The 14,869-nt window shown below is 46.7% G+C and overlaps 1 protein-coding gene across 3 annotated transcripts in view; it reads right to left on the bottom strand.

Annotated features, from left to right (window-relative positions):
* Positions 1–14,869, bottom strand: part of SAMD4A (sterile alpha motif domain containing 4A) — a 126,436-nt gene that overhangs the window by 47,962 nt on the left and 63,605 nt on the right. For all 3 annotated transcript variants that reach the window (XM_083436406.1, XM_083436408.1, XM_083436407.1), the window contains exon 3: positions 5,872–6,393. In XM_083436406.1, the coding sequence (XP_083292532.1) occupies positions 5,872–6,393 (522 nt within the window). The remainder of the gene's footprint in view (positions 1–5,871; positions 6,394–14,869) is intronic.

A 14,869-nucleotide genomic window follows, 5' to 3' on the forward strand; every position in this document is an offset into this window, starting at 1 on the left:
CGGTGGGAAAGGCTGCCCCATGCCAGGAGAGAGGCGAAACAGAAGGACGACTGTGCAGAGGGGGCGGGAGGCAGACTCAGAGGGGGCAGGGGGCACCCGAAAGGAACCCGGATGACAATGGCGAACTTTATGACCTGCCCTTTGCCAGCAGGTCCCAGGGCAGACGGTGAACGTTTGAATTTTAGAACGGAAAAACTGCCCAGAACATCTTTAAACAGCCATGGCTTCCCCCAGAGAATCCAGTTTGAAAAGGGTATTAAGAGTTGTAAAACTCCTGAGAGTTTTAGGTTGCTAATATTGTAATAATGTGTAAATATATAATATGAAAATCAATAAAAACAATTGCAAAAAAAGTGGATAGGCCAGTTTGAAACAAAAAAATGCTGTTGATATTATTATTATTATTATTATTATTATTATTATTATTATTATTATTATATTGAATTTATATATCACCCTGTACCCAGAGGTCTCAGGGTGGTTCACAGAAAAGATCACAATATATAAAATAAAAACAACAACAATAACACTCCCCCCAAAAGGAGCCACATTTTTAAAGGGCATAGGATGTTGATCAGGTCAAGCAAAGGGCTGGTTAAAAAGGAACGTTTTTGCCTGGTGCCTAAAGGTGTATAATGAAGGCACCTGGGGAGCTTCCCTGGAGAGAGCATCCCACAGACAGGGAGCCACTGCAGAGAAGGCCCCGTTCTCGTGTTGCCACCCTCCGGACCTCTCGAGGAGGGGGCACACGAAGAAGGGCCTCAGAAGATGATCTCAGGGTCTGGGTAGGTTTATATGGAAAGAGGAAGTCCTTGAGGTATTGGGGCCCTGAGCTATTTAAGGCTTTATAGGTCAAAACCAGCACTTGGAATTGGGCCTGGAAACTAATTGGTAGCCAGTGCAGTCGGACCGGGATCGGTGTAACCATCTTGCTCTGGTGAGCAACCTGACCACTGAATTCTGCACTAGCTCAGTGGCGTAGCGTGGGGGGTGCAGGGGGGGCCGGCCGCACCGGGCGCAACATCGGGGGGGGGGGCGCTCGCACTCACAGCTCTCTGCCCCTACCTGGCTCACTCACTCTCTCTCACTGCAGTGCTGGCTGTGCGAATCCGATCCGAGCCGCCGGGTCGCCGCCCACTGTGGAGGGGAGGGTGCCAGGCGTGCGGTGCGGTGCGGTGCGGAGAGAGAGCGAGGGACTATCTGGGGGGAGGGACAGTGCAGCGGGGGGGGGGGCAGGGCGCAAATTACTTGCCTTGCCCCGGGTGCTGACAACCCACGCTACGCCACTGCACTAGCTGAAGTTTCCGAACCGTCTTCAGAGGCAGCCCTACGTATAAGCGTTGTTAGAGATGCAATTCCGTCGGAGTGATCCGACAGACAGTGCCTCTCCCCAGGGATTCTGGGAACTGTAGCTGCATGAGGGGTGCAGATGGCAGCCTAGGGTTCCCGCAACACCTCCCTTCGCCCTGACAGATCCACCTGGCAGAAAACACGCCTGGTTTTCCAAGCGCCTCAGCTGCACTTCTCCTGAAGTCAGCCAAGCTAAGGACAGGGTTTTCCCCCCCTATTTTGTGTGCCCTTTAAAATTTCAGTCGTCTGTGGAACAGCTTGGGTGCGGCGCCCTAGGATTTTAATTCAAAATAAAAACCCAGAAGGGGATTCGAACCCTGGTCCGACTTGGGAATTTGGGTCAATGCACTACATGAGCACTTCGAACCCATTCCTGCTTCAAAGGTACTCTTAAAGAGCCCCTTTAAAGATAATGGCACCCGCCCTCAATCACTACCCCAGGCCAGATATGGAGGCAGGTTGCTTGGGGGGGGGGGAGAGAAAGTCCAGATTGGAAAATAGCTTTAGGTAGTTTTCAGGTCACTTCAACCCAAAGCACCACCTCAACTTCCTACTCAGTTCACCGTATTTTTCGCTCTATAGGGCGCACGTTTTCCCCTTCAAAAATGAAGGGGAAATGTGTGTGCGTCCTATGGAGCGAAGAAACCATAACCCCGCAACCCTCTCCCAGCTGGAGAAGTGACGTGCGGCTATGGCAGGAGCCTCTCTGCTGTGCCTTTCCGCTGCTCCCTGACCTGCTCTTTGGGGCTGGTGATGGGCTTCCCCCCGCCAGCCCCAAAGAGCAGGTTGAAAGGAAACTGAAGCCTGGAGAGCAAGAGGGGTCGGTGTGCACCGACCCCTCTCGCTCTCCAGGCTTCCAAGGTAGCCGCCTGAACGCACCTTAAACGGCACCTTGTTTTAGAGCAGGAAAACAAGAGGGGGAAAATTCTCCCTCTCTCTGCGCAGCGCCTCCTGCCTCTTCGCTGAAGGGGCGCTGGGCAGAGAGGGGGAGAATTTTTTCCCCTTGTTTTCCCCCTTCTAAAACAAGGTGCGTCCAATTGTCCGGTGCGTCCTATGGTGCGAAAAATACAGTAATTGCCATCAAGGAAAAGACACTAAGGCAAACAAGAGGGAAGGGAGTGTTGAAAGGAAGCAGCTGATTGGTGGGATCGGAAGAGAGATAAGGGATGCTAGCAGAGACTGCCTGGGAGGGGACAGGTAAAAGCTAATGGATCCTCAGGATTTTTACATTGGGTCACCCCAAATTCACCATCAGATCACATAGCATGTCCATGGCTACAGCCTGCACCCAAAAAAACATGCAATATAACAATATACAAAATGGAAGAAAATAATGCGATAAAATTATATGTGATATAAAAAGAACCAGAAGAAGGAAGGAGGGAAGTCAGCTCTGAAGAGCAAGTATAAATGTAAAATGTAATACAATATGTGTATCTAATTGGAAAACTAATAAAGATTATTATTAAAAAAAAAGAAATCCTACGATTCTATGAAATTTATTCATTCATTGTAAAGTTGCAAGAAAGGAGGTTCAAACTAAACAGCAGGAAGAACTTTCTGAGGGTAAGAGCAGCTCAACTAGATGGACTATATGGAACTGGCGGAAATGACTGGCAGAATCCGAGACCAGGGAGAGGAGTCGGTGGAAGAAGACTGGAAAAAGTTTAAAGACTATCTACAGAAATACTGTAAAATTAATGAATGTTAGAACAAAGTTGGAATGAAGTTTTAGTAGAAATGTTATAAGGAATTAAGTATAAATAGATTAATAGAGTGTTAAAGGAAAAAATAAGGTTGGAATGCCTTAAGATAACTATAGGATAGAAAACAGAGGAAGATGGAAAGGAATTGCTGAAATAATTAATAGAAGTGGAATACAAAAAGGGAGGTGTGAGGAGGCCGTTGAAATAAGTGAATGGAAGATAAGATACTGAAATTGTTTGATGTGTTTTAAATTGTTTTTGTTTTGTTTTGTTAGTTTAATGTGTTAGTGTTAGGTGTTAGTGTTATGCAGTGTTTTTGTATTGTATTGTATTGTCCATTTTTATTTCTTCTATGTAGTGTTTAAATTGTTGGAAAAGTAATAAATATATATTTTTTTTAAAGAGCTACTCAACAAAGGAAAGATCCCCCTTGGGCGGTTGTGGACTCTCCTTCCTTGGGGGTTTTTAAGAAGAGGTTTGATGGACATCTGTCATGGATGCTTTGGCTGAGATTCCTGCATGGCAGGGGGGGTTGGACTAGATGACCCTCAGGGTCCCGTCTAACTTTACAACTCTACGATTCTATGATTATGTCATGCAAACCACAAAACAAAAAGCCACTGGATTGGAAATATACACTGCAATGAATGGTGAAGCTACAATATTCCTTTGTTTTTGTTGCAGTCGCCAGACATGGCGACTCCTCTGGAAGCAGCACAAACAGTGCCAATTTAAATCAGTAGTGGGGCAGCTGTGGGTCTCTGATTGTTGTCCAATACCAGCTCCCATGCCTAACCATTGGGTAGGTAAAAGAGCCCCGAAGGGTTGACAATAGAAGACTGGAGATCAAAGTTGTTAGATTATGCTGAATTGGATAAGATGACTGGAAAGATTAGATACCTAAGAGACCAAAAGTTTACAGAGGACTGGGGAAAATTTGTTGAATATCTGGAGAATATAAGTGATGGTCAAATAACGCTAGAAGGCTTTAAAAGAGCACTGTGAATACACGAGAGACATTGTTAAAAGGAATTAGAGGGGGAAAAGATTTGAATAATGACAATGGTAAAAAAAAGGAAATGCAGAAATTAATAATGACTACGAAAGATTTACGGAAAAGCTGAAGGAAGTCCAAAACGAAAGATTTGTCAAAATTGGAATGTGAAAACAATGTATGTTTTGTTTTGTTTTGTTTTGTTTTGTTGTAAATTAATAAAAAATTATTTATATAAAAAAAAGAGCCCCGAAGGGTTAATAATAATAATAATAAATTTTATTTATATCCCGCCCTCCCCAGCCGAAGCCAGGCTCAGGGCGGCTAACAACAATCAAATAATCAAACAATCAAATAATCCAACATTTTAAAAACATTTCATTATAAAAATTAATTAAAATCAAATTGACGGCAACCGTTAAGCAAAATTCTGTGCAGGTTGCCAGAGGAGGGGGTCAGGCTGCGCCCTAACCAAAGGCCTGGTGGAACAACTCTGTCTTGCAGGCCCTGAGGAAAGATGTCCAGTCAAAGGCGACTATGGAGTTGTGGCGCTCATCTCGCTTTTCAGGCCAAGGGAGCCGGCGTTTGTCCGCAGACAGCTTTCCGGGTCATGTGGCCAGCAGGACTACGCCGCTTCTGGTGCAACGGAACACAGTGACAGAAGCCAGAGCGCATGGAAAGGCCGTTTACCTTCCTGTCACAGTGGTACCTATTTATCTACTTGCACTGCTGTGCTTTCGGCAATAAGCATAGCTGTCAACTTTTCCCTTTTCTTGTGTGGAATCCTATTCGGAATAAGGGAATTTCCCTTAAAAAAAGGGAAACGTTGACAGCTATGGCAAGAAGCACTCTGAACACTCTAAAGTGTTATAGGTAAAGGTAAAGGGAACCCTGACCGTTAGGCAAGTATGGGGTTGCGGCACTCATCTTGCTTTCAGGCGAGGGAGCCAGCGTTTGTCCACAGACAGCTTTCTGGGTCATGTGGCCAGCAGGACTAAACTGCTTCCGGCACAATGGGACACTGTGATGAGTGCCAGAATGCATGGAAACGCTGTTTACCTTCCCGCTGCAACAGTACCTATTTATCTACTTGCGCTGGCCTGCTTTCAAACTGCTGGGGTTGGCAAGAGCTGGGCCAGAGCAACGGGGGATTTGAACTGCCGACCTTCTGATCGGCAAGCCCCAGAGGCTCAGTGGTTTAGATCACACTGCCACCCGCATCCCCACTGAAATGAACGAGCACCCTGGAGTCCTCAGACAACTCTCACGTATTTCAACTAGGCTTCTCCTGGAGAAGTCGCAGCTGCGTTTAGATCTTTGCAGAAACTTGGTGCAACACAGGAGACCTACACAATTCCACTCCCTCCTTCCTTACTTGGAACCCTAATGGATGTCTGTTACCATGGCTGTCGCCACGTTCTGAAAACCTTCGGATAACAATATTTATTTAGGAATAGGAAGTGGGACATGCAAACCTGCCGGAAGGGCCACAGCAGGGATCATTCAGATTGTAACTTAAAGGGTTAATACAACGCTAGGTAAGCCCACTTAGCCAAGGGGTGGTGGTGGAGGGGTTGCTTAGCAACCAGGGATGCTTGACAGAGGCAACACATGCTCTGATTGGCTGCGTAGCTGTGACACTCCTTTGGCTGCCTAACTGAACCTGACCCTGTTTTCCACCAGCCCAGATCCTAATTTAGACATGGCTTCTTTCCCCTCGAGTTATACGCTGTTTTGTTCAAGTTTGCTCAGTGCGGTGCTACTGGGGGGAAAGGAAAGAGCCCTCCCGCGCGCCCCCCAAGACCGCCACCCGCGACTTACTTGTGCCCGTGCCCGTTCCGATGGTGTTGATTGTGGCGGGGACGGAAGAGGAGGAATAGAGAGGGAGGTGGCCGTTCTCGCAGCCCAGGTTCTTATCCTGCCAGCTGGAGGCGTTGACGCAGATGCCGGAGTCCCGCGAACTCTGCCACCCGTTGAGCTTATCGTCCGAGTTCTGTCTTTGGTGATAGTAGTGCGATGGCCCGTAATCGACCGAGTCAGACCGGCCTCTGCCCTGGCTCCCGTAGGTGCCCAGCGATGTGCGGTCCTCCAGGTGATTCAGCCACATGGCCAGGGCGCTCCTGTCCTCCAGGGACGTGGCGGGGTGGATCAGGGCGTAAGATAGGAGCTGCCTGCTTTCCTCTATGTGCTGGTTGTGTTCGATGGAGTGAGCCAGGATTTTGGGAAGCAGCTTCATGTACTCCACTTTCGCCTCGATGTTCCCCGGCTTTAGCAGAGGCAGGTGGGTCAGCAGGAGCGAAATCACCTTGTCCTTTGATTCCTGCTGCCACTGGTTAATGATTCCTGTTGCGCCAGGGAAGGAAAGGGGCAGGAGAAAGAGAGTTGTGAAATCAGCAAATTGTTTTTTTTATTATTATTAATATTTTATTAAGATTTTCCATAACATCACAAAAAGAAAAAAGAAAAATACAAAAATAAAATACAATTAAAAACAGTTCAATCTTTCATAACATATCTTGCATTTGCTTGTTTCCCGGACCTCCCCACACCTCCCCTCTTTGTATTCCAGTTCAATTTACCATATTTTTTGTTCTATAAGACTCACTTTTTCCCTCCTAAAAAGTAAGGGGAAATGTGTGTGCGTCTTATGGAGTGAATGCAGGCTGCGCAGCTACCCCGGAAGCCAGAACAGCAAGAGGGATTGCTGCTTTCACTGCGCAGCGATCCCTCTTGCTGTTCTGGCTTCTGAGATTCAGAATATTTTTTTTCTTGTTTTCCTCCTCCAAAAACTAGGTGCGTCTTGTGGTCTGGTGCGTCTTATAGAGCGAAAAATACGGCATTTATTCAGCAAATCCTTTCCCTCTTTACCTTTATCCTTATCTTGGTCTTGATATATTATAACTTTAAATTTTCACCTGTTAACAATCCATTTTTTCATACTCCTTCATAATATTATTACTAAAAACCCCTTAACCTCAATCCAACATCATTCTAACATTCATTAATTTTACAATATTTCTGTAGATAGTCTTTAAACTTCTTCCAATCTTCTTCCACCAACTCTTCTCCCTGGTCTCGGATTTTGCCAGTCATTCCCGCCGTGAAATCAGCAAATTGCCCGAGTGAGAAAATAAGGAGATTCAGACCCACCGAGGCAGCATTGCGAGGCCGATCCCCGCAGAACAAGGAACGACGCAGTCTAGTTCTTTTCTCCTCCCCGCACAAAGCGGAAGAAGAAAAGGGAGTGCAAAACCAAACCAGAGAGGTGACTTGATCTCTCTGCTGGGAGTGTGCATACTTCTGAGTCACACAGAACGCCCAGGCGGGGAAAAGACGCCATGCGCCGATTTTCTCAGCCTGTTATTGCAATCAGGAAGATTAAAGAAATTTAATAGATCACATAAAATTTTAATAAATAGGATAATATGTTGGGGGAGGGGGGATTACAGTCGTACCTCGGGTTACAGACCCTTTGGGTTGCGTGATTTCGGGTTGCACACCCTGCCGAACCTGGAAGCACCGGAACGGGTTACCTCTGGGTTTTGGTTCTTGCGCATGCGCAGAAGCGCCAAATCGCGACCCGCGCATGCGCAGACGCAACGCTGCGGGTTGTGAACATGATTCCCACACAGATCACATTTGCAACCTAAGCATCCACTGTATTAGGTTGTTTTTGGTTTTCATTATGTATTCTGCGTTTTTTATATTGCAGTTTTGTGTTGCGAACCGCCCTGAAATCTACGGGCACAGGACAGTATACAAAATTAATAAGTAAAATAAAAATAACGAATAAAATAAAGAAATCACACCTGTGTCAGCTGCCCTGTTGCCACTGGCACAAGATACAGTCAGAAAAAATATGCGAGCGTCACTGATCCACACAGACCTGTACTGATCATTTGTGGACCAGGGGAAGAAAATAACTACTTACCTGTTACACACCCTGATTATTTTATATTTGGGGTTTTTTTATGGTGGATATAACAAATTCAGAATTAACAAAGAATAGCAGTAATTTCCACACAGACCCAGTTCACATGCAACACAAACCCAAAATATGTCTTACCATGAACTTCCAGAGAAGAGAGAGCAGTGACTGTAGCCAAGCATTTATCTGTGGCTTATTCTTATTTATTTGTTAGATTTACCACCCGTCATCAAAATAGCAATAATAATATAATAATAACAATTTATTATTTATATCTCACCCATCTGGCTGGGTTTCCCCAGCCACTCTGGGAGGCTCCCAATCAAATATTAAAAACACAATATATCATTAAACATTAAAAACTTCCCTAAACAGGGCTGCCTTCAGATGTCTTTTAAAAGTAGGATAGTTGCTTATTTCAAAAGATCTCAGGGCCGTTCACAAGATAAAGATTCAAGATGAAAGCACAAATAAATAGTCAAAACAGAATCAATGAAACAGTATCACACTTGGTTTGCCTGGAGAAGGCAGACAAACTTTTTTTTGAATTCTGCTAGGCAAAATTTCCTACTGCCATTCACTGTTTTAATGGGCAAGGTTGCAATCCAATGTTTACTTACACAGGCACTAAGTCCCACTGAAATCAGAGGGCCTTACTCGTGAGTGAACATATTTAGGATTGTACTGGTGTAATTTATTCACTCTTGCTTAAAAAATATCTGAGGTAGAAACAGGAAGCTTGCGTTTAACGCAGTGATGATCTCTTTTGGTCACTTAAGTGAATCCATTTTTTTATTATTATTTAATTAATCATTTTTTCGATACAAACATCAACCGCAAAAGACACATACAACAAAAACCATAATGACAATAATAACACAATTTGACAATTCAGATTTGAATACACTGATACACCTATGACTACACCTTTTTAAACAATATTTCCCCACCTCTCTCTCCTCCCCTTACTTCCCACCACTATCCGCATTATCGTTAAGTGAATCCATTCTGACATAAGCAAGGCTTCCTGTGCAACTTCCCCAGGTAAAGGTAAAGGGACCCCTGACTATTAGGTCCAGTCGTGGCCGACTCTGGGGTTGCGGCACTCATCTCGCTTTATTGGCCGACGGAGCCGGCGTACAGCTTCTGGGTCATGTGGCCAGCATGACTAAGCCGCTTCTGGCAAACCAGAGCAGCACACGGAAACGCTGTTTACCTTCCCGCCAAAGTGGTACCTATTTATCTACTTGCACTTTGAGGTGCTTTCGAACTGCTAGGTTGGCAGGAGCAGGGACCGAGCAACGGGAGCTCACCCCGTCGCGGGGATTCAAACCGCCGACCTTCTGATTGGCAAGCCCTAGGCTCTGCGGTTTAACCCACAGCGCCACCCGCGTCCCCAGAACCATTCATAATTCTCGTTGCCATTCTGGGTTGTCCAGGTTTACACCCACCATCGCTGCCCTTATCCTAACATTGTGCAAATTCCACTTGGAAAGCCGACAGAGAGCCAAATGTCTCTGCATGGGGGTTATGGCAGGTTCACAGATAAAAGTGGGGGCAGAAAGGCAAGGAGCTGCTGCAGAAGGAAGGAAGGAAGCGGAAAGATGTGTAGGAGAAAAAGAATGGCAAACATCTCGGTCCAGAGGCACATTTGTGCTTAAATCGCCCAAACCCACACAGCCCTATGGCGGTCATGCAACCGCCTCCGGCATCACACGAATGTCCCAAATACACAGCGCTCTCTCCTCGTCTTTCTTGGCTGACAATGTATCCCACCCCCCTGGGCACAAAACCACCGCCAGCTGAAAATCCAACTGGCCAGATCAGGGTAGCTTCTCATCAGATCTAAAACACACACAAACACACAGAGCCTTCAAGAAGTCTTTCAGACAGTGGTTCCTGAATTTCTTTTGGGGCACCGCTCCCTTGGTTCCGTAAACTCACGCCAGTGCCCCCCCCCACCGCACAAAAAGCATTATTCATAAACAGCTATTTGCACCACCCACCCAGGAAGATATTAGCACAGTTAACAGCAACAGTGCGTTTATTCAAAATCCAATTACCGTATTTTTCACCCTATAAGACACACGTTTTCCCTCCTAAAACGTAAGGGGAAATGTCTGTGCGCAGCTATCCCAGAAGCCAGAACAGCGAGAGGGATTGCTGCGTTCCCTTTCGCTGTTCTAGCTTCTGGCTTAGCCGTGCTCTGTCCCTTCCCCCACCTCCCAGAAAAGCCCCCAAGAGCCACGCTCCCTTTAAAGAGCCACGCGGAGCGTATGTGAGGCTCTTGGGGGCTTTTCCCCGAGGAGGGAGAAGGGCAACCCATCAGTGACGGGGAAAAGCCCGCAAGCGCCGCACACACGCTCCTCGCAGCTCGTGAAAGGGGGAGCTGAGCAGAGCCTGGGATGCATAAAGGTTCTGCTCAGTGCTCCCTTTAAATAATTTTTTTTTCTTGCATTCCCCCTCTAAAAACCAGGAGCGTCTTATGGAGCTAAAAATACGGTAAGACTATGTAGTTTAATTAATTCAACAAAACTAATGAACTTGATGATCCAGTGGTACCAGCTTTTCAAGGTCTAATAGTCCTTTGCACCTCCCCCTGGAGCCTACTTGCCTCTTAGCGCCCCCCCAGGTGATCCCACTGCCCCCCAGGGGGTGGTACTGGTCACTTTGAGAAACACTGCTTTAGGACTTCCTTGATTTTTGAGACTCGAGCATGGTGCTTTCTAGATTGAAACTGGAAGCACACTTTAAAATGCAATGTTACCTGCATCCTCATCTTGAAGAGACTTTGGGGGTGCCAGCGCCTACCTTGGTCTCAGTACAGGGTGAGATCACTGGAGGCTGTGGTGCCTTTATGATATACAGTTGTATTTACATTTATACATACAAGGAGATGCAGGTGGCGCTGTGGGTTAAACCACAGAGCCTAGGACTTGCCGATCAGAAGGTCGGGGTTCAAATCCCCGTGACGGGGTGAGCTCCCGTTGCTCGGTCCCAGCTCCTGCCAACCTAGCAGTTTGAAAGCACGTCAAAGTGCAAGTAGATAAGTAGACCAAACTTTGTGTATTTGATCCTTGCTTTCAAATTCCTGACCCGCGAGGTAAGGACGTTCTACGTATGCTCAGAGGTTAGTGCACGACATTAAACTGGGAAGTGCCCAGTTTGCAAAACATCTGCGCCACAAACTTGCTGGGTCGGCCCTAAGTGGCATGCAGCTCACATCCTGACATGGTCATGCACTGCAACATGGGGGTGGTGATACTGCCTTACTGTACATGGTGATGTCTGAAGCTGCTTGCAGAAGCTCAAAGGAGAACTGAGCATGCTCAGAGACTGCAGAATGCCACATGTCTGTTTAAGCGGAGTGCGGGGGATGGAAAACCAGGAGAGGATTGGAGTGGTGGTGGAATGGAGTATCCCAGAGAAAGGGCTGGCTGGCAAGACCACTGAATAGAAGCACTGTATACAGTACAACATGGGACGCGGGTGGCGCTGTGGGTTAAACCACAGAGCCTACGACTTGCCAATCAGAAGGTTGGTGGTTCGAATCCCCACGACGGGGTGAGCTCCCGTTGCTCGGTCCCTGCTCCTACCAACCTAGCAGTTCGAAAGCACGCCAGTGCAAGTAGATAAATAGGTACTGCTCCGGAGGGAAGGTAAACGGCATTTCCGTGCGCTACTCTGGTTCGCCAGAAGCAGCTTAGTCATGCTGGCCACATGACCCAGAAGCTGTACGCCGGCTCCCTCGGCCAATAAAGCGAGATGAGCACCGCAACCCCAGAGCCGGCCACGACTGGACCTAATGGTCAGGGGTCCCTTTACCTTTACCTAACCCTGGCTGAGCAGGCGCGGACTTTTGATGCGCCAGGGCCTCCTGCCAGTCTGTTGTTCCTACTCGGGAGTAAGCCGCCTTGAGTTCAGCAAGGTTAGACAAATTATCAGCATGCGCACAACAGCAAAAATCACATGAACTGTTCAAAAGCATGCCAAATGCAAGCTTTTGCCTATCAATAAAAAGTTGTTTGCGTCGTTGAAAGCTCTGTTATTGTGTTTTTCTTTTAAGGCAGAAGATGTTAATGGATGAGTTGTTTTTTCTAAACTAAAACCTCAGTATTCAGGTTAAATTGCTGCGTTGGCACTTTGCAATAAATAAGTGGGTTTTGGGTTGCAATTTGGGCTCTCGGTCTCTAAAAGGTTCGCCATCACTGGCCTAGGATGAGTGGCATCCAGCCAGCTATGGGAGAGGGAGGCTCTCCGCCTCCTTCTGAAGGCACTATTATTGAGTTGTTTCTACGACAACATGTCTGTAGAAGAAGAAGAAGAAGAGTTTGGATTTGATATCCCGCCTTTCACTCCCTTTAAGGAGTCTCAAAGCAGCTAACATTCTCCTTTCCCTTCCTCCCCCACAACAAATACTCTGTGAGGTGAGTGGGGCTGAGAGACTTCAGAGAAGTGTGACTGGCCCAAGGTCACCCAGCAGCTGCATGTGGAGGAGCGGGGAAGCGAACCCGGTTCACCAGATTACGAGTCCACCACTCTTAACCACCACACCACACTGGCTCTCTGTACTTGACCAACCCTTTAAACATGTAAAAAGGATGCTTAACAGGTTTGTCTAGGACAGGGGTCAGCAAACTTTTTCAGCAGGGGGCCGGTCCGCCATCCCTCAGAACTTGTGGGGGGCCAGACTATATTTTTTTTTTGGGGGGGGGGGGGACAAACGAATTCCTATGCCCCACAAATAACCCAGAGATGCATTTTAAATAAAAGGACACATTCTACTCATGTAAAAACACGCTGATTCCCGGACCGTCCGCAGGCCGGATTTAGAAGGCGATTGGGCCGGATTTGGCCCCCGGGCCTTAGTTTGCCTACCCATGGTCTAGGGGCATTAAAGAAATTGCCTTGACCCAGTGGCGTAGCGTGGGTTGTCAGCACCCGGGGCAAGGCAAGTAATTTGCGCCCCCCCCCCGCTGCACTGTCCCTCCCCCAGATAGTCCCTCGCTCTCTCTCCGCACCGCACCGCATGCCTGGCACCCTCCCCTCCACAGTGGGCGGCGACCCGGCGGCTCGGATCGGATTCGCACAGCCAGCACTGCAGTGAGAGAGAGTGAGTGAGCCAGGTAGGGGCAGAGAGCTGCGAGTGCGAGCGCCCCCCCCCCAGATGTTGTGCCCGGTGCGGCCGGCCCCCCTGCACCCCCCACGCTACGCCACTGCCTTGACCACTCCAGAAGTTCCTTCAACTGCATATAAAATGACAGGCTTGGATGTCACACAAAGGCATCATCCACGCCAAGCCCCCTCTTACAATAATATATTCACTCATTTCTCAACACCTCCTTTCTCTCACTTTGTCAAGGCTCAGGGATGGATCTCAGCTTTCAGGCCAATGGCAGCACTTCTGAAATTCCTCTCCACCAATCAGCTGCATCTCAGAAGCCTCAAATGTCCATTGATACTAACTTGAACTTTACCATTCATTGTAATCTTTCCCAACCTGGTGCCCAGCAGACGCTGATGGAGTCCAGCTCCTGTCTCACCTAACCTTTGACCTTGCTTGGTGCAGGTGATAAATCTGAATGGAAGCAGGTTGGTCATTGTGCTTTCGGCAGACTTCACAGTTTTGGTAGAAGCCCAGCAGAAATTTCCTCTCAGTATAAAGGCAGTTCCTGTCAGCTGTATATAATTGACACCTTTGGCTTTAACATCTAAGCATCTCAACGTGGTCAGCAAAATTCCAGCACTTAAGTGATCTACACAAATCACTTATAGGCAGGTTGGGTGCAGGTTATGGCAGAAGCTGAACGTTGTTTTCTGTAAGCTAGGAGTGTGTTCACAACGAGACACACTCACACTCAGGTGCAAGACACAAGCTGAGGCCCCTCTGACCAAGGGAACCACAGTATCAAGTCACAACATCAGCTTGCTGCCTGACTAAGGCCACATTCATACCACACATTTAAAAGCACCATGAAAGCACTTTAAACAGTCATGGCTTCTTCCCCCAAGGTATTCTGGGAACTGTAGTTTCCTAAGGGTGCAGAGAGCTGTTAGGACATCCCAGTTTCCCGTCACAGAGCTGCGACTCTCCGAGTTCCCGGTGAACTGGGACTGATTGTTGAACCACTGTGTGAAAGAGTGGCTTAGTAATATTATCTATATCTATATCATCTATATCTATATCATCTATATCTATATCTATATCTATATCTATATCTATATCTATATCTAATCTATCTACAGTGGTGCCTCGCAAGACGAAATTAATTCGTTCTGCGAGTTTTTTCGTCTTGTGAATTTTTTCGTCTTGCGGAGCACCGCTGTGTATTGACGGTTTCCCATAGGAATGCATTGGCGGTTTTAAAAAAAAGCCGCAAGACGTTTTCGTCTTGCGAAGCAAGCCCATAGGGAAGTTCGTCTTGCGAAGCAGCTCAAAAAACGAAAAACTCTTTCGTCTTGCGAGTTTTTCGTTTTGCGAGGCATTCGTCTTGCGAGGTACCACTGTATATATAAATTATTATTATAAGTAATTAATTATTATATATAAATATATATATATTAGTTTTTATAACATATCATTTCCAACAATCACATAACATAACTTCTTATCTTATACATTGTTTTAGACTTCAGTCAACACCTCTGATGATTTTCCGTCTTTTATCACTTATTCTGCATTTCTTAATACATCTATCACTCTTAATTGTCATCAGCTAATAATTCTCCTCATAGTCTTTCTTGTAATATTTCATATAAGTCTCCTTACAAAACTCCTTGCAGTCCCACTAGCGTAATCTGTTCATTTCTATTACTTTTCAAATAGTTCGTATGTTTACTCCAGTCTTCTAAGAATCTCTGATCCCGCAGGTTTCGAATCCTTCCAGTTAA

Source organism: Podarcis tiliguerta (assembly GCF_965153285.1).
Source record: "Podarcis tiliguerta genome assembly, chromosome: 1".
NCBI classification, from domain to species: Eukaryota; Metazoa; Chordata; class Lepidosauria; order Squamata; family Lacertidae; genus Podarcis; species Podarcis tiliguerta.